The sequence below is a fragment of the Triticum aestivum genome, chromosome 6D (assembly GCF_018294505.1).
Source record: "Triticum aestivum cultivar Chinese Spring chromosome 6D, IWGSC CS RefSeq v2.1, whole genome shotgun sequence".
NCBI classification, from domain to species: Eukaryota; Viridiplantae; Streptophyta; class Magnoliopsida; order Poales; family Poaceae; genus Triticum; species Triticum aestivum.
In genome coordinates, this window is record NC_057811.1 from 596,465 (window position 1) to 615,782 (window position 19,318).

General features: G+C 44.9%; 1 protein-coding gene across 1 annotated transcript; it reads right to left on the reverse strand.

Moving 5' to 3' along the window:
• Positions 1–1,725: 1,725 nt before the first annotated feature.
• On the reverse strand, positions 1,726–5,161 carry LOC123140647 (wall-associated receptor kinase 2). The gene is made up of 3 exons (XM_044559933.1): positions 4,146–5,161; positions 3,399–3,563; positions 1,726–2,857 (listed from the first exon to the last, which is right to left on the reverse strand). Exons 1-3 carry the CDS (start codon positions 5,107–5,109, stop codon positions 1,869–1,871), a joined length of 2,118 nt encoding a protein of 705 aa, XP_044415868.1. The 5' UTR covers positions 5,110–5,161; the 3' UTR covers positions 1,726–1,868.
• Between the last annotated feature and the right edge of the window lie 14,157 nt (positions 5,162–19,318).

A 19,318-nucleotide genomic window follows, 5' to 3' on the forward strand; every position in this document is an offset into this window, starting at 1 on the left:
CTCTTAGACATTGAGCCATGGAAGCTAGCCCGCGAGCGGAGTGATCGCAAGGACGGCGAGAGCCAGTACTACGGCAAGACCGAGGAGCACCTGGAGTCCTACACTCAGCAGTTTCAGAGGTTGTGTCTGAATGTTCCTGACGTCGCCCAGTCCCAGATCGACGACACGACGGTGCTGGCCATCCAGGGGAAGCTCCATGGTCGGTATCCGTGTTTCGATGGCTTGACCACTCCTTCGGACTCATACACATGGATTTGGGCTTCCCACCCGAGCCCGTTAGAATACGGGGCGTTCGCAGGCTCTCTTAGCCCGCCAGCATGTTGTAAATACTTCCCCTTTATCTTCTTTCTCTCAAACATTCTCAGTTTATTTTCATCATTGCTCACTTCGAAAAAACCTAAATTTTGTAGGCATATAAGGCCTTTGTCGAGCATAGGAATCTCGAGGTGCGGGAGTACTTGCAACGAGTGAAGGCAAACGATGATTACAACCGTCAGATGATGACGGTTAGTTTTGCCCTCTTAAAACCAAGCTAAATTTTTGCACTTTCATTCCTTCTGACCTTCTAGTTTTCTTGTTTAACTAATATCCAAGCTATGTTGGCGTCTTGGAGTAACCGCACGGATCCACAAGTGGGACCCCCACCACCACCTGCGGGAGAACTGCCACACGTGCCCACGTTCGATGAATGGGTGGCACTAGGCAGTGATAGTCCGGTTAGTACATTTTCCTAACTACTGACAAACTAGTTCTCGTTCATTCAACACTATCATATCATATTTACCGTTAGAATCTTCTCTCAAACATGTAGGGGACCGGTGGCTCGACTCCTGCTTCGTCGACCCCAGTCACTCCGATCTGGCAGAGTGGTGGTGGTCTTGGCGGTGGCGGTTTTGGCGGAGGTGGTCTTGTCGGTGGTGGTTTTGGCGGAGGTGGTCTTGGCGGTGGTGGTTTTGGCGGTGGTGGTTTTGGCGGCGGTGGTCTTGCCTGATGTCGGTGATGATACCCGTGCATGTGGCCGTCGTGCCATACCATTCATGTTCCTACTTGTTAGTTTCTTGAGATGACAATGATGATGTTTCATGTCTTGCGATACTTATGTTCATGTCTTGTTAGTTTTGGCGATGATGATCTTTAGATGATAAACTTGACTATGTTTAGATGATGATGATGATATTGAGTATCTTTAGATGATGATCTGTCATATTTCTGCATAATCCCATATTTTCTGGTTTGAAATGCTGTCAAAATGAATTGAAACAGAGAAAACAGAAAAAATAAAAAAAAACAGAACAGATGGCATAGATATGCTAGAACAGCCCAGTGACTCGGCATATCTCAGCGCGGTTGACGGCGCCGTCTATTGTCGTCAGGCGAAAATCAATGCCGACGGCCGTACGGAAGCCGTCGAAATAGGTTCCTATGCCGACGGATTTTCTATGCCGACGGTCTGACAAGACAACGCTGACGTGTTCTATGCCGACGGGGATATGCCGACGGCTGCCGTCAGCATAGACCTAAGCCGACGGCAATTGGCATATGCCGACGGCCCGTGGCCGTCGGCTTAGAGGGCGAGTCCGGTAGTGTGACTTGTATATGTGCATACACTGCCCGCAGCCTCAAGTTTTACCATTCAACTACATGCATGACTCAAAAGCAAAATCTAATAATCTAAACCCAGTTCTAATAATAAGATTAATTAGCTCCAAAAAAATTACTCGACGCTTCGCCTTTGGTAAAAATGCACTTCTTCTGAACACGGTTACAGATGGAGCGTACATAAATTCAGCCTCCCTAGAGGCACGTTTACGAATATTGCAGGAGACCTCCGCTGCCCATTATTTAAAAATAACTTAGTGACAAACATCTTACAACTTACAAGATCGGCTTAGTATGAGTAGCCTCTCAGCTACCTCCATCATTGTTGGCCTTTGATCCACGTCAAGGCTAAGGCATTCCACAGCTATACTTGCTAAATTTTCAAGGATCTCCAAGTCATTTGTTATTGCAATTTCCTTGTCGAAAAACTGGGTTGCTTTCTTCTGTTTCTTATGGGCTTCAAGAAAATTCTTTACCAACTTATTATTATCAGAATGCATTGCCCTCTCCCTGCTCAAAAGTTCCAGGATCACAACTCCAAAACTGTAGACATCACTTTTTTCAGTGAGTAAGCCTTCTTGTAGATACACCGGATCCATATAATTCATGTCGCCAATGATTGATGCAGTGTGTTCCTTGTCACTTGCAATCAGCCTAGATATGCCGAAATCTGAAATCTTGGGTATGAAGTTATCATCCAAAAGTATATTAGCTGGTTTCACATCACCGTGTAGGATTCTAGTATTTGTTTTTGAGTGCATATAAGCTAGACCATCGGCTGAATGTGCAGCAATACTTAGACGGGCCTCCAAGTTGAGAGCCACCTTGTTATTGCTGTTGTGAAGAATGTCATGGAGGCTACCTTGGGAGATAAACTCGTAGACCAGCATGGGGGCATCGACTTCAAGGCAACAACCAATGAGCCTAACAATGTTCTTGTGGATGACTTGAGATTGGATGATGACTTCATTTGCAAATTGGCCACTCTCTAGCGCAGAACCATTAATCGGCTTCTTTACTGCAACTAGTTTATTGTCAAGAATGCCCTTGTAAACTTCACCAAAGCAACCTTTTCCAATAAAGTTGCTCTCCTTCAAAATAGGCTTGAGCTCGTCCTTTTTGAAAAGTTTAATGACAATTGCCTTCTCTAATGTAGGGCCGCCATTCTTTTTGAAGAATTCTGCCATCTTCTTTTTCTCATTGTGAAGAATAACAAGAAACGATATAATCACCATGAGAAGAATGCCACCTATTGTACCTAGATGGACATAAAACAAATTACTTTATATAATTAAAATCGTAGTTACAATTCTAGCAGAAATATTTAGTATAAGAAGTTAATAGTTTCCTTTGCTCATCTACTCGGAATCTGAAACAAATTACCACTAGAATTACAAGAAGGAAAAGAAATCTCAATCAAGACCGTCAAGGGGCTGAAACTCGACTGCCGAATCTGAATCCTTAGAACAACTTCAAGGAAATTGAGCTCTTAAAAGACAAGGAAATCATGTAGATCGTAAATTACAGCCAGGCCATTTATAGAAATTAACCAGCATATACAACTGAATGATTGAAATCCTTTGAAGCAATCATATGGCTTGCATCCATCAAGAGATGTACAAGCAGTTGGTATGTCATACATGTGTTTCTTTGTTGATGAATTAGATTGGCAACATGAGGGTTTGTGTGGTGATAGATTCTACTGGAACAGATGTCACCCAGCGTGATGTGTACTAATGTTCGTTGCACTATGAGCTATCAACAAAAATACCCACAGTGGAGTGCAGTAGAGTACTTACAGACTGCCACCTTTGCTGCTAGAGAGAAATGATCTATGCAGGTTCCCCCTTTGGCGTGGCCTTTCCATCTAAATTTGCATGGACAGTCATAGCCTCCCAGCCTGTTTCTGCAGACTCCGCCATTTGTGCAGCCATACAGATGAGGGAGCTTGCATTCATCAATGTCTGAAGAATTAACACTTGGCGAAGTTAACTAGTTGGTAATGAATGTTTCTTGTGTAGTATATATAAAGATTGCTCTAACACGCTTTTAACTACCATTTCATCTACTTTAAAGCAAGGGTTCAAACACAGAATCAAAGCACAGCATTTGATTACCTTGATAGGATGGATTAGTGCACATGTATGAGAACCAGATCCACCAGATAATCTCATGTTCCCAATTCCAAGAGCAGGTATTGGTTGAGCCCAACTTTCAGTTTATTTCTTTGCGGTTTCTTTGCTGGTTGTAAATATTGTAGTTTGTTGATGTATTAATCGAAAAATACCGTAGAACGATTGTTCTTTGGTTCGAGGTTAGAAAGAACATCAAGGCAAGCACATCACATTTTTGCAAGATAAAAAGTGACGAAAGACATCTTACAAAATTAAGGTTCTTCCAGTAAGTTAATCTTACTTTTTGTAAATAAGAAGTGCAGACTATCGATTGACGATGTTGATAATAAATAGTACTCCAAATGATGGATGCATCCGAAGTGCCAAACCCTGGAGTAGTAAATTGATGGATGGGTAAGCAGTTTTAGGTACCTTTGCATCCGTGCTCCGGATCTTGCAGGTAAGGATTACCATGGAAGCCTTTGGAACAGTTGCAGATGTAGCCTGGTCCATTGAGCGAGTTGAAGCACTCGGTGTTGTTGCTGACGCACGCGTAGGACCCAGGCTTCTTGCGGGCTACGTCGCACGTCTCCTTCCCGATGGCCCAATCCACGACGAACGGCGCCTGGCGGCCGTTGTTGTTAATGAACGCCGGCGAGGTCACATAGGTCGTCGAGAAGGTGAAGTCGGACGAGTCCATGAGCACCGCGTAGCTGCAGCGGCTGACGTTGTGGATCTCGGTCGTGTTGAAGCCAGAGTCGAACTCCACGTGGTAGTACTGCAGCCCCTTGGGGATGGCGGTCTGGCAGCACCCTATCCCGGAGCAGGAGCCGTTGCTCAGGGTCGACCTCACATCGTCTCCCCGGCACATGGCCACGCACCCACTCATGTACTTGTCGCCGCCATCGCCGTAGTCGCCATCGTCGTCGCCGTTGATGTACGCCAGGGTTTGGCAACCGATGACCGTGAACTTGTTGGTGGTGTCAGAGAACATGTAGGGTGTGCCCGCGAAGTCCAGCCACCACTCGTCCCGGACCATCTCCCGAGTTGTGGCGTTGTAGCAATAATAGGAGATATCATTCAGCATCCGGGCCTGACCTTGCTGCAGCGAGATGCCGACGACTTCCACGTCGTCATAAAATGGCCTGTGGCGGCCACCATTAATCCCTGTCTCGTTGCAGGTCAGGCCGAAGCCGTTCATGGCGCAGGGACCATCGTCGTCATCGGGTGAATGGACGATACCAAATGGGTAAGGGATGTCTACGCTGCCGCATTTTCTTTGGCACTTACTGCTAGGTTGTGGTGATGCTGCTACAAACAGTGGGAACCTTGTGGCAAGAACTGCGCCTAGCCATAGTAGTACTACAGGTAGAACAGCTAATCTGTTGAACGGCATGGATGGTGTTGGGGACGGCGTGGTCTGGGTTGGGAACGGCGTGGGCTTGCTTTGCTTCGTTGGGGACGGCGTGGTCTGGGTTGCTTTATAATCATTCCAACCAAGAATTGAGGCCAGAACGTTCGGGCGTAAAAAAAATTATGAGAGCGTTTAGATCACTAACTGAGTAATCTAAACACTCTTATATTTCGCATGCATCGATCGATGTCCCTGTGTTGATCACACTCTTATATTTCGCATGCATCGATCGATGTCCCTGTGTTGATCCATGAGCAATCCTTTATTTACAGATTATGAGGAACACGCCAGTGGATGAATGTGGAAGGTTGTGTATTACTCAATCCACTTTCTTGGTTCCACTGACAGTGGCCATCAAATGGCCAAAACCAACTAAATAAATAAATCATATGTAGGGACATGTTTTTTGCCATGATTTTAACGAGTAAAATATAAGTTTTACGCAGCAAAAAATAATACGATCAGAACTATGTTCAAATACGAATCCAACAATATAACATTTTGTTACGTGCATTAACATTTTATTAGTTAAACTATGATGAAAAATTGGCAAAAAAATAAGAAGTGAACCAATAATCCTGGACTGAGGCAGTAGACGCAAAGGAAGGGTCACTTGACTACACTCTACAGATGCATCTATGCATATGTCACTGCTCACGTCAACCGCTTAGTTCCACTTGCTTCGATCAAGATGCATGGTCACTGCTTGGTGATCAGAAGCTGCATGTGTACTCACATGAAGATCCGCCATTTGCGTGCGTAGAGAAGACATTTCAAGCTAATTAAGAGGCTGACTATGTCTACCACATGCATTGATTCTTCGTGGTGATCGACACAGGAACGCCACGCCCTACTTAATGTTTTGTCATCGTCGAGTCATCCAAGTAGCTGGTGGACCTGCATTGATTTTGGCTCATATGACTTGCACAACATGGATGCACATGTCGGGCCTGCATTGATCATGGATGCTCATCCATGCGTACTCCTGCTATAGCGTACTACGTACTACTCCAGCCACTGAGAAGGCTGGAAGATATCCCTCTTGCACAGTGTGGCGAAGCCGGCAAGGTTACCAACGGACACTAGTAGAAAAAGAGGCTTCCATACGCCCCCATTAGTCCTCAAAATAATCGAACCGCGATCAAAGGGGTCTTTAGTCGCGGTTCGGGAGGAGACCCGCGACCAACTATCTGGGCCCAGCGCGAGCTGGCGGACGGGAGGGGCTTTAGTCCCGGTTGGCCTGGCCAACTGGGACTAAAGGTCCTCAGGCTGGCCCGAAGGCCTTTAGTCGCGGTTGGCCAGACCAACCGGGATTAAAGGTTAGACCTTTAGTCCCGGTTGGTCTGTCCAACTGCGACTAATGGCCCGAACCTTTAGTCGCGGTTGGCCAGACCAACCGGGACTAAAGGTTAGACCTTTAGTCCCGGTTGGTCTGGCCAACCGCGACTAAAGGGATTTGAGGATGTTACTAAATATTAGTGTTACTAAATAATTATTTAGATATACGAAAACTTGTTGTTCCAGATCTATAAAAAAAACTGAAATAATTATTTAGTAACACTAATACACGAGAACCGGGACTAAAGGACGGGCCTTTAGTCCCGGTTAGCCACGAGAACCGGGACTAAAGCCTTTAGTCGCGGTTCGTAAGAGGCGCGACTAAAGGGGGGGTCTTTAGTCGCGCATATTTAGTCCCGGTTGCACAGCCGGGACTAAAGGCCTTTGCTAACCGGGATTAAAGGCCTTTTTTCTACCAGTGGGAGTTCGGTCTAGGTGGTGCAACCCAATTACAATCAAATTTGATGAAGGAACGGTAGAAATCCGAAATCGGGAGTCCACATGCACGGAGAAAGCCGAGGCGCTCCCGCGGGCGGCCCCGGGAGGAAACCCTAGCGCCGCCCCCGTCGCCCCCATCCCCTCAACCCCGTCGCTCATCGCCGCCTGGGGCGTCGCCTACCAAAGGCTGTATGGCATTGGCGGCGGCTCTCTCCAGCATGCAGTTGGGGACTCTGCGGGGTGTTCCCCACTGCCTGGCGGCGCTGGGTGTCGGGCTGGCCCTACCTCGCCTCCTTCTCCCCCTCCCGGCATCCTTCTGGCACTGCCTCCTCCCCTCCATGGTGGTGGGTCGCGGGGGATGCGGATCTCTGATCTGCCCAGATCCGGTGGATGGTGGGGTTGGTGTTGGCAGCGATGGCCGGCGGCCCAGGCCTGGTGGAGGTGCGGCGGTGGCGGGTGCTTAGCCTGGTGGTGGCGGCTGCCGTGCACGGGAGTTGGATTTCTTCAAACAGATCTGGGTGAAAACTTGCTTTCGGCTACTGCCAAGGCAGGTGGTGGCGTTGCTATCTGCATCGTTCCCTTTTTGAAAGCATCGCCGTGGAGAAGTTCAAGGCCACTCTCTGCTATCTCCGGGGGAAACCATAGATCGGATGATCAGATGACGGCGACGCTCTAGCGTCGTTCCCCTATTTGGGGCGTCATTCTTGGAGGTGCAAACATGATCGAAGGGCTAGAGGACATATTCTTTGGTGGAGCAGTGCTTCATCTCACTCATTGATGGCGGCGGATCTCGGCGGCATGGCGCTGTGGTGACTCGGCGTCCGATGCACTGTGATGGACTCGTGCAGGAGGGTGACGCGGTCTGGCGTCTTGATGGCGTCGACGGCAGGTAGACCGGGCAAGGTAGATGCAGCAGTACAGTTCTAGAGGGTGATGCGGTCTGGCGTCGTGGTGGCGTCGACGGCAGCTAGAACGGGCAATGTAGATGCAGCAGTACAGTTCTGAAGATGGATTGGTGGCAGGTTCCTGCGGCGGCTTCATACCAGGCAGAAGTCCTGGTAAAGTAGTGCTCCGGACCGGTGGGTCCCCATACCCGGCAAGCGTCCTGGATGGACCACAGGTCCTAGATGGTAGGTTTGGCTGCGAGGTCTGTTTGGTATTTCGCCCAGACTATCAGTATCCATTTATCAATTGGATAGGAGTAGCGTCAGATATTGCCTGGACGGTGGCTTTAGTCTTACTATTGTATTACTTGGTAAGGTCTTGTGTGAACAATTAATAAAATGGCTGCATGCATCATGTAGATTCAGAGGCTGGGGGTCTTCCTAATTTTTTTTTAAAAAACATGCACGGAGAAATAAGAAAGAGAGAAGGATCACCTTGTTCTCCATGTGCGTGGGAATGCATCTCCCAGACTGGACCAACTGGATTTTTCATTTTTTTCGTAAGTTCTTTACAGAGCACCATTCATGGTTTTTTTTCACATACTATCTTCATTATTCAGGATTTTACATATTTCCTGGACTTTAAAAAGAGTTCATGTATTATACAATTTTTTTACAAGAAATCTTAATAATTTACTAATTTTAAAATGAAAATACTAGACGTATTTCAGTGTTAGATACATCTGAGTTTGAGTGACAAATAATTCTGAACGGACGATGTATCTAACATCTGACGTGACATCTTGTATAGCCCGCCCACGTCATTCTATTTTTAAGGTAGAGACTTGACTTTTGGAACCCGGGTGCGCTAGCCAGCATAGCAGCCAGTGGTAACAATAAAAATGGTACTGTCTCTATCAAAGTTTTAAATAGCGCGCTAAGCATCTTAGCGGCGGACCTCTTCCAAATACTATAGCGTGCTATTTAAAATATTTGCTTATTTGTTTAGACCGAAATCTCTTAGCGTAAGACTTTTTGTAAACGCTATAGCATGCGCTATAGCGGAGCTATAGCGGGCTATTTAAAACAGTGGTCTCTATCCATACAGTGCGGACGCTCGCTCGTTGCCAAGTCGGGGGTGCGCCGGTATTGCTCTGTGACCTGGCATGCACGAAGTCACATTCTCCATATAACCATATTGTGTGGGGCGCTGCTGCAAGGTGGCATGCCTTTGTCCTCCGGCAGCAAGGAAGGCGAGTTAGCGGCCCCAGATAGGTGCTAGGCATGGCTTGGTTCTCGCAACGTTATGTGCCGCGCCCCGTGTGGAACGTTGATTTTTCTTTAAATTTTTAATTTTTTTTTGAAAAAGGAGCATAACAACCGGCCTCCGCATGAGGACGATGCATGCATCCATATATTATTGACAAAGCAAATTCCAGCAGCCGAACACCATCGACCCAGAAAAAAGCAAAAAACAAACCCCGAGGCCTTATACCTCGCGACAGTAACTCCCCCAGATAACCACTAACCCTATGATACAAGACACAACATAAAAAAAATACACAACTCCTAGGTTACCCCTTCAAGAAGGAATCGCAACACATGCGCCTATGATGGCGAGTCCACCACAAGGTTGAACCTCGGATTCTCATCCCAAAGCAACACTAGTAGAAAAAGGGCCATTTGTCCCAGTTCATAAGGGCCTTTTGTCCCGGTTTAGGAACCTAACCAGGACTAAAATGTCGTTACAAATGCCCTAGTCCTTTAGTTCCGGTTCTTACACGAACCGGGACAGATGGGCCTCCACGTGGCCGCTGCGGACAGCCCAGGCAGAAGGGCCTTTGGTCCCGGTTGGTAACACCAACCGGGACCAAAAGGCATCCACGCGTCAGCATTTCAGGGGCTGGTTTTTTTTTGAAGGCGGGGGGCGGGGGGGGGGGGGGGGGGGGGGGGGGGGTTAGGGGGTTTTGGGAGGTTAATTTAGGTGTTTCATATATTTTGTTAGCTAGCTAACTAATAGAGAGAAGTGTCCTCTCTTATCTTCGTGCTTGGTCGACGCTACGTACTATACGTATAGAGAGGACTCGACATGCTAACTAGTAAGCAAATGAAGGAAACAGAAGATCGTCATGAACATATATATGCATACAGAGAGAAGTGATACCGACAACAAGTTTTCGTATATCTATCCGATGCTACTGCCTACATATATACAATATAAGATCTCTTACAATATAACCCCCTGATTATATACGAACTTAGGGTCCACATGGTATTCTCCGTTTTTAACGATCACGTGGTCAAGAAAGAATGCCGCCAATTCCTCTTGAATTCCTCGCATGCGATCTGGTGCTAGGAGTTCATCCCGCATCCGAAACACCTAAATTTGAAGAATGAGGTCAGTACATATATATGAATGAATGAAACTCAACACAAATGATGGTAATAAAATAAAATTGTGAATATTATTGCTTACGCACTTCATATTGTTTGTCAGAGTAGCCCCACTCACAGGTCATGTGGCGGATGCACTCGCAAACGTAGTATCCACAGTAATTATTCCCGGATTCCTGTCACACCCACTTTACAAGAAATAGAGGTCAATCAAACTGATAAGCAAGCATACTAAATGGTATTGACGAAACTAGCGCTTGAATCATGCGGAACTAGCTAGTAGTACTTACTCTCGGGTGTTTAAATTGCAGCTTCTTCGGCAGTCCCGTAGCTTTTGAGGTGAATTTTTTCCAAACCCTGTCAGAGAAAGAAAACAATTACTTGATATCAGGAAATGAACAAAGTTGCCGATATGCGATAATGATCGATTTAACTTACTTCTCGAGCATTTCAGTCATGTCCGCATACTCCTGGGGATCTTTTCGTCTCGAGTCGAAGACGGTTACTAGTCCCTGCTCAAGCTTAATCTCCAGGAGAATATAGTGGAACCTGCGCACGCATGCATAACTCATCAATTACATTACTATAACCTCGAGTAATAATGGAAACCAAATATGCAAAAGACAGTAACACTCACTTCAAGTCGTAAGGAAAGAGTATTATAGCTTTGTTTTGATTTAATACCAACGATCGTAGCAAGTTGGTCTCGGCGTCTTTGGCATGTTTTTCAACCTGATAAGCATCTATGAGATTTGTGTTAATGAATCCAATATCACCGATTTGTTTTTTCTTCAATTCGGCGATCTTCAACCTGCATAATATAGTGAGGATAATTATATATACATGCAATGAAAGAGCTGACCTATATATAGAGATTTAATGACAGAAGTAGTACTTACTGACAATAGCAAGTGACCGTTAATTTATCGAGGGCCTTTTGATTGAAAAACTCGAAGAACTCCTCAAATGGAACATTCAACAGTTCAATTCCAATGAGGTCATGCTCCTCTTTAACTCTTAGCATCAAAGTATTCATCCCATCAGACTCTCTGCAGGTTTTCATGTACCAATCATGGAATCTTCGCATCATCGTTGTTAGAGGAGGACTTCCATCTTTAACGAGAGGCTTTCCGTACTGGTATCTGTGTTCGTCCACCTCCAAGAAATCATAATGTACATCGTCGGGCAGGTAATCTCCAAGATTGGTATAACCGGGCACCATCCTCGGATCATTAGCGACGCTATCGCTAGGCACCTTGAGCGGGGGGCACGTTTGGTTCGCTTGTTCGCCGAGCTGGGCAATTGTTTTCCCAGCTCATTGTTCTGCTAACCTTCGATCACTGACAGTCCTTCCTGACCGATCCTCTTCGACAAATGACTTTTCAATAACGCGGTCATAGTTGCCTTTCGGCGGAGACTTTGGTGGTTTCTTCAGGGCAGCCAGAGTGCGCTTCGCTTTCACCGGATCTATCTTCTCCTCCGGAGGTGGATGTTTCTTTGCTCCTTCAAAGAAGCTCGTCACTTCGGCTCGCACGATCTTCCTGGTTTCCTCCTCGGTCCTCCGGATCCTCCTCTGGCGGAAAGGTGAAATTTTCCTGCAGCGCGGTCCAAAGATCAGCTTTATGCCGATCGCTGACATAAGACACCTGAGAGTCTTTGTCCTTAGGCTTCAACCATTGCTCGATGCTGATCGGGATCATGTCCCTAACTAGAACCCCGCACTGAGCATTAACTTTTTACTTGGTCCGGAGGGGGTCAATCGGTTGGCCAGCGCGATCAATTTCGACGATCGTGTATCTTTCATCCATGCGCAACTTTTTCGCCGGGCCTCGTCTCGTTACCGACGTGGTGCTCTATCCGGAGGGCTAGAAAAGAAGAAAGAAGAGAGTTAATATGTGTACATACCAAAAATAATTAATGCATCAATTAGCTATAGTCAGCACATGCTTAATTAATATATATACCTGGCCGGACTCCTTTCGGTCACCGGAGCCGTCATCATGGTGTCCTTCGTCCTCCTCCATTCGGTCACCGGAGCCATCATCACGGTGTCATTCCTCCATTGTTTGATCATCTTCGTAGCCTGCTTCTTCCTCCTCCACCATTGTTTCCAGACCATCGGTGCATTTGTCGTTGAGAAACTCGAAGACGACATCACTTCCGTGTGCGATTATGTCCCTCAACACCGATTCTGTTGCTTCATCTCGGGGGTGCAGATCCATAGTTTCTGCAAATATTTACAACATGGCAATTATTATTCAAACATGACAGTGGATATATTAGTGGCAAACGTAGAACTAGCTAGATAAGCGCACAATAAGGAATCATATTAGTGGCCTGGCCTCGACGCTTCTCTAGGGTTTGGGGTGGCCTCGACAACGCTTCAAGAGTTTTGGTCGAGCGAGAGGGCCGGGGGATACTCCCGTGGCATAAGTTATCGTGGTCAAGAGGGGGTATATATATATATATATATATATATATATATATATATATATATATATATATATATATATATATATATATATATATATATATATATATATATATCGACCGCCCCTCATGTCGAAGTTATCGGGGAGAGGGGGTCATATCGACAACGACGACATACATACATGGGAAATAATGTTATCGGGGAGGGGGTATATCGACCCCCCCTCATGTTGAAGTTATCGGCAGGGGTTATATCGACAACGGCATAGCCGATAAAAAATAAGACGAAGAAGAAGAAATAAAAAGAGGAGAAAAAGAAAGGAATAGATGAGAAGATTGAAGAAAAAAAAAGAAAAAAAAGAGGAGAAGAAGAAAGGAATAGAGGAGAAGAAGAAATCTCCTCTATTCCTTTCTTCTTCTCCTCTTCTGTTTGTTCTTTTTTCCTCTTCTTATTTATTTCTCCTCTTCTTCCTCTCCTCTTCTTCTCCTTTCTTCCTCTTCTTATTTTCTTTTTTCCTATCTTTCTTTTTCTTCTTCTTCCTTCTTAATATCACTTAGCAACTTTTGCAACGATAGGGGGCTGGGCGTGCTCCCGTGGTCTAAAATCGGTCTATGCACGATAGAAAATTCTGAAAAAAATACATGAAGTAGTATTGCTTGTTTTTTTTAAATGTTCAAATAAAAAATTTAGAAAAAAAGTAAAGGTTTTGCCTAATGCATTGTTCATATGAATATACAAATGTTTGCATATTCTATAATAATTAATATCACCAAAAAAAAATACAAACATTTGTATATCGACCCCTCCTCCCATCATGTTGAAGTTATCGGAAGGGGGTATATCGACAACGACATACCCGATAAAAATACATATATGAATAAAAATACATATATGAACAAAAATACATATATACTTGGTAAATATTCTATGAAAATCATTTATCATATATATCAATGCATACATCCATAGATCATCATTGCTCATATATATATATATCCAGAGTCATATATAAAAACTTTCTATATATGAACAAAAAACTTTCTATGAACAAAAAAACATTTTTGACATATATATTTAGCATATTCTAAATTTTCATAACTCTTTTACAAGCAGAAAAATTACAAAAAAATTCGAAAATTCAAAAAATGCCCAAAGCCATCTAGCATTTCATCAAACACCCTCTATATGCACTGTTCATATCTGTAAAAAAATTCAGAAATTTCAGAAAATTAGACAAAGCAAGGGGCTGCTGCTGCTGCTCCACTCCTTCTCTCCTTCTGCTCTTCAATGCGTCGGGGCCAGCGGCGACCACGGAGCAGGGGCAGAGCAAGGGGCGCTCGTGCGCAAGAGCGGTGCTCGGGACCATGGGAAAGGGGGGGCACACTTCGAGGGGGCGGCGAAGGCAGGAGTCCGGCGACGAGTCCGGCGGGATCGGGGCGGCACGCGGTGACGGGGACGGCTGTCTCAGGCGGCACGCAGCGACATGGACAAGGAGGGTGGGCTTGGGGAGGCACGCGAGGATGGGGACGAGGACGGCGGGCTCGGGGAGGCCGGCGACGAGGACGGCGCGGGCTCGGGGAGGCGACGGCCTTGGCGGCGGCGAGGTGGAGCAGCCCGATGGCGTCGATGAGCTCGGCGTCGTCGGGAGATGGGGCCAATTGGCGATGAAAACTGAGAATTTTTCACAAGTGTTTCTGTAAGTGCATCTAGTGCCCCTTAGTGATTTTGGTGTATTGAAAACTTATAGGTTAAGGGACTAATGCATTTGTGAGTGTACACAGATCTATAAGTCTATGAGGAATGAGATATTTATAGGAAATGTCGACCCCTAAAAACGAATATCTTCGACTAAAGATTTTGGTATTCCTGAAGGCTTTCATGAAGACTTTGAAAGTGAAGAAATTGGTGTGACCGTGAAGACTTGATATTCATGTAAGGATTATGAAGCTTGAAGACTTTTGTTTTCATAGTTTTCTTTTTCTTTTTCTTGAGTCATAGGAAACACCGTACTGTTAAAGGGGGTCGAGGAAATACTAAGGAAAAATTTCCAAGTGATGCTCAACTCAAAATCCTACACCTACCAATCCCTTCGAGTGAAGCCTTTTGGAAATCTCATACAGTTCAGTCATATTCTTCAGTGACAGAGACGAAGTTCTTCTGGTCTCTGAGGAATTTGTTCTGACTGAAGAGTTAGGAATTCGCCAGTGCGGATTGCCTACACAGTGAGGAACATGATAGCCCTGAGGAATTTGATAGTCAAATTTCCGACCGTTGCTGTGTTATGTGCCAGCTGTCCCAAAATATCTTATCCACCTAACGGTCATATCATTGATGGGCATTTATGTCTTATCATGTCGGGCTGCTCCCTAGGCTATAAATAGCCGCCCCCTACAACCACTAGCTGGTTGGCTCCTCTAGAAGAAACTGACACTTGTCAAATTGAGAGCAACCCATCATCTTGAGGAATTTGAGAGAAAATCATCGAGTAAGGAAAAACCCAAACCCAAACACCTACAAACCCAAAGTGATTGAGCATCACTGAAGAGATTGATCCTGCGTGGATCCGACGCTTTTTACCTTTGAAGACTGTGCTTCTTCCAGACGGTTAGGCGTCATGGTCTGAGCATCCAAGATGAATTGTGGATTGCCGTGTGACCAAGTTTGTGAAGGTTTGGAAGTCACCTAAAGACTTACCACGAGTGATTGGGCGAGGTCTGTGTGACCTTAGCTCAAGGGGAATACGGTGAGGACTGAGTGTCTTGGACTGCGTGTCCTTGACTGGGTGTCCGGGACTGTGTGTCCTCAGGTTTCAATACCTAGCCGCCCTAATCAGACGTACAACTGAGACAATAGTTGGAACTGGTCTACCAAATCATTGTCTTCACCAAGCTACTGGTTCTATTTCCTCAACTCTTTCATTTCCTCATCACTGTACTGTGTGTGTGTCATATCTGTGCTTGAAGACTTTGACTGAAGACTTTCTCAATTTCCTCAGTTCAATTTCTTCAGTCAGTTTGTCTACATCTTGTGTATCCTGTGTTTACACATTCCGTACTCTGTTCTGTGCTTTCATTTCATCATGATGAACATGCATATGCTTTGTTATGATTACTTCTAAGTACTTATTCCGCTGCAAGTAGTTCTTCATTTAGGAGTTTCCTCACCTGCAAATTCCCCAGTGAAGAATTCATAAAAATCGCCTATTCACCCCCCCTCTAGTCGATATAACGCACTTTCAATTGGTATCAGAGCGAGGTACTCCCTTGTCCCGTGTGATTTTTGGTTTAACCGCCTGGAGTTTTAGTTATGTCGACCGCAGGTATGAAGAAAGTGACATGCCCCGTCTTTGACGGTCATGACTATCCCAAGTGGAAGGCCATGATGAGGAAGCGCCTCATGGCTATGAACAGTGAACTGTGGATCGTCACTAAAATTGGTCTTACCGGTCTATGCAAGACGTCGAACACTGACGATATTCGCAAGTACACTCGACTTGACGTCATGGCGAAGGATATCATCTGTTCCTGCCAATCAAGAGATGAATTCAGGCGCATTATGCATCTTTGCCATGCGAAGCTCATCTGGGACTGAATCTCTGACGTTTATGAAGGTCATCGAACTCGTCAAGATCCCTGGTTTGAGGATTTCAAGGAATCACTCAAAACGATGACTTTCAAACCTGAACCATCATCTTCTTCACTATGTCTCATGGCAAAGGGTGCCAAGGTACTCAAATATCCCTCTTCTGAATCAAGTGAGGATGAATCTAATGAAAATCTTAAGCCCAGCTATTCTAAACTTGCTAAAATTGCTGTGAAACAACAAAGGGCTCTTGAAAAGGTCCAAAACATGCTAGACAAAAGTGATGATATATTGGGTGAAGAAATGGATCGCACTCAAAACTTGACTGAAAATCTTCAGAGACTTCAGTCCAAGTTTGATAATCTTCAGAGTCATCATAACACTCTCTTGACTGATCATGAGAAGTTTTCTTATGAATTTCTTCAAAGAAAGCAAGATCATGAGAAGCTAAGAGAGAGTTATGCAGATCTTCAGAAGGAGCGCGATTCATTACTTGCTCCACAAATCAGCACTGCTCAGGAAGAATTTATTCCTCCATGTTTGAAGTGCATTGAACGTGAATCTGCTATTTCTTCACCTAAATGTTCAAATGCTTCAATTGTTACAAATTCTTCATCTGTCTCTGCTATCACTAATTCCTCATCTGAGGACATTGCTAGTATCACTGACGATGCTGGGCTGAAGGAATTGTACAAGACAAGCATGTACAAAAGCCTCAAAGGGCATCAGACTCTTTGTGATGTGCTTAAAAAGCAGATCCTCAACAGGAACCCTAGGAAAGAGGGTATTGCCTTTGAGAGGAAATTGAATGCTGATGGTACATATTGGAAGCCTGAGCATTACCCCAAAACCTCATGGGTTGCTGCTAAGGGACCTCCAGTTGATCCATCTAATTTATCTGGCTATACATGTGAATCTCCACATTCTTCTAATGAGTCATTTGACTCCAACTATAAAATGTTCAAAAATTGGAATGGTGAAGTATTTGCCAGATATGTTGGCACTAACTGCAGGAACGGTTCCCCTATGAAGAAAATCTGGGTTCCGAGAAGGTGCCTTGAAAGTCTTCAAGTGAATGTCATCATGACACCACCTGTGAAAAGGAACCCCAGATCAAATTCTTCATATGGATCAAAGTCCTCATATGAACATCATCGTGCTAACAACTCTGTTTCGCAGGGAAGAGCAAAGGGCTATGAATATGAGCATTATTCTTCTAACCATTATGTTCATAAGTCCTCGAAGAATTTCTCTGCTTATTCATATGCTTACCCTAACTCATCATATGTGAAAAGAAATGGACTGGCTTCTATGCCACCTTTCTCTTATGGAGCTCGCAGAGTGATGAACTCTTTGCCACCCCTACAGATGTGGGTGGTGAAGAAAAAGAACTAATCTCTTATGCAGGATCAGGTCTCCAGACGTGCTAAAACGTCTGAAGAATTTGCTGGAGACCTGAAACATGCCTGATAGGACGCAGGCTAATCATGAATAAATGAATCTTCATTTCTCACGTCCTCATACTGCTTTATATGTTCTGTTGCTGATGAATTGATGTCATATTCTTCACTGATGAAGTATATGAGATCGTAAGTCGCACTAATTCATCTGCAGGATGATCACCCCAAAGCACATGAGTGAGTACTCGATAGTGGATGTACAAATCACATGACTGGTGACAAGAATCTACTGATGGACGCTCCCCTATCTCCATCGCATCTGAAGCATATCACCTATGCTGATAAAGGCAAAAGCAAGGTATTGGGCCTAGGTAAGGTTGCGATCTCAAAGGATCGACACATGGACAAAGTCATGCTTGTCGAGTCCTTAGGATTCAACCTCATGTCTGTCTCAATGCTTTGTGGTCTTGATATGGTTGTTATCTTTGGCAAGTATCGTTGTGTTGTGATTATGGAAGCTGACCATTCCAAAGTCTTCGAAGGCTTTAGGAGAGGAGACTTGTATATTGTTGACTTCTCTACAGGACCACAACCAGCCGTGTGCTTACTTGCAAAAGCTTCAGAAGGTTGGCTATGGCATCGACGACTTGGTCATGTAGGCATGAGGAACTTGCACACGCTAGCGAAGAAGAAGCATGTCATTGGCATTGAAAATGTCAAATTCCTCAAGTATCATTTGTGGTGCCTGTGAAGCTGGAAAGATGACCAAGGCCAAGCATCCCGCGAAGACAATCATGACCACATCTCGTCCATTTGAATTGCTTCACATGGATCTCTTTGGTCCAAATCATTATTCAGCATTAACTAATGAAGCATCTCTATATGGCTTTGTCATTGTTGATGATTATTCTCGCTATACATGGGTACACATTGTTACTTACAAACATGAAGTGCAGGAAGTCTTCAAACGATTTTCCTCGAGGGCATCAACCAACTTTGGTGTGAAGATCAAGCACATCAGAAGTGACAATGGAACTGAGTTCAAGAATTCTGGTCTTGATGAATATCTTGATGAACTTGGTATCACTCATGAGCTTTATGCACCTTATACTCGTGGAGCGCAAGAATAGGACTCTCGTTGAGATGGCATGCACTATGCTTGATGAATACAAAACACCTCCTCATTTTTAGATTGAGGCAATTGATACTGCATGCCACATCATCAACAGAGTATATCTTCACAAATTCTTCAAGAAGACTGCCGATGAACTCCTCACTGACAAGAAACCCAATGTGAGTTATTTCAAAGTCTTCGGTGCTAAATGCTGGATTAGAGATCCTCATCACCACTCTAAATTTGCACCGAAAGCACATGAGGGTTTTATGCTTCGTTACGAAAAGGACTCGCACACCTACAAAGTCTTCAACAACGTTCTTTACAAGGTTGTTGAAACTGTAGATGTGCGGTTCGATGAAACTAATGGCTCGCAAAGAGAGCACCTACCTTCTGTGATAGATGAACCAGCACCTGAGGAATCTATCAAGTTCAAGGCTACTGAGGATGTCGTTCCAACCGAAGAATCTGCTGAAGAATTCATTCCAGAACGTGAAGAGATATTGCACCTGAAGTAAATGGTGCTGAAGAAAATGGTGCTGAGGAAAACGCTGATCAAATTCCTCGACGACAACCAGCTCATCCTCGCGTTGCAAAAGAAGTGCAAGTT

Excerpts from the sequence above, each read along its gene's own strand:
- LOC123140647 (XM_044559933.1), bottom strand. The coding sequence starts at position 5,109 with ATGCCGTTCAACAGATTAGCTGTTCTACCTGTAGTACTACTATGGCTA. Across the intron at positions 3,564-4,145 it reads TCCGGAGCACGGATGCAAAG|ACATTGATGAATGCAAGCTC; the intron begins GTACCTAAAACT and ends TTAATTCTTCAG. Across the intron at positions 2,858-3,398 it reads AGCAGCAAAGGTGGCAGTCT|GTACAATAGGTGGCATTCTT; the intron begins GTAAGTACTCTA and ends ATGTCCATCTAG.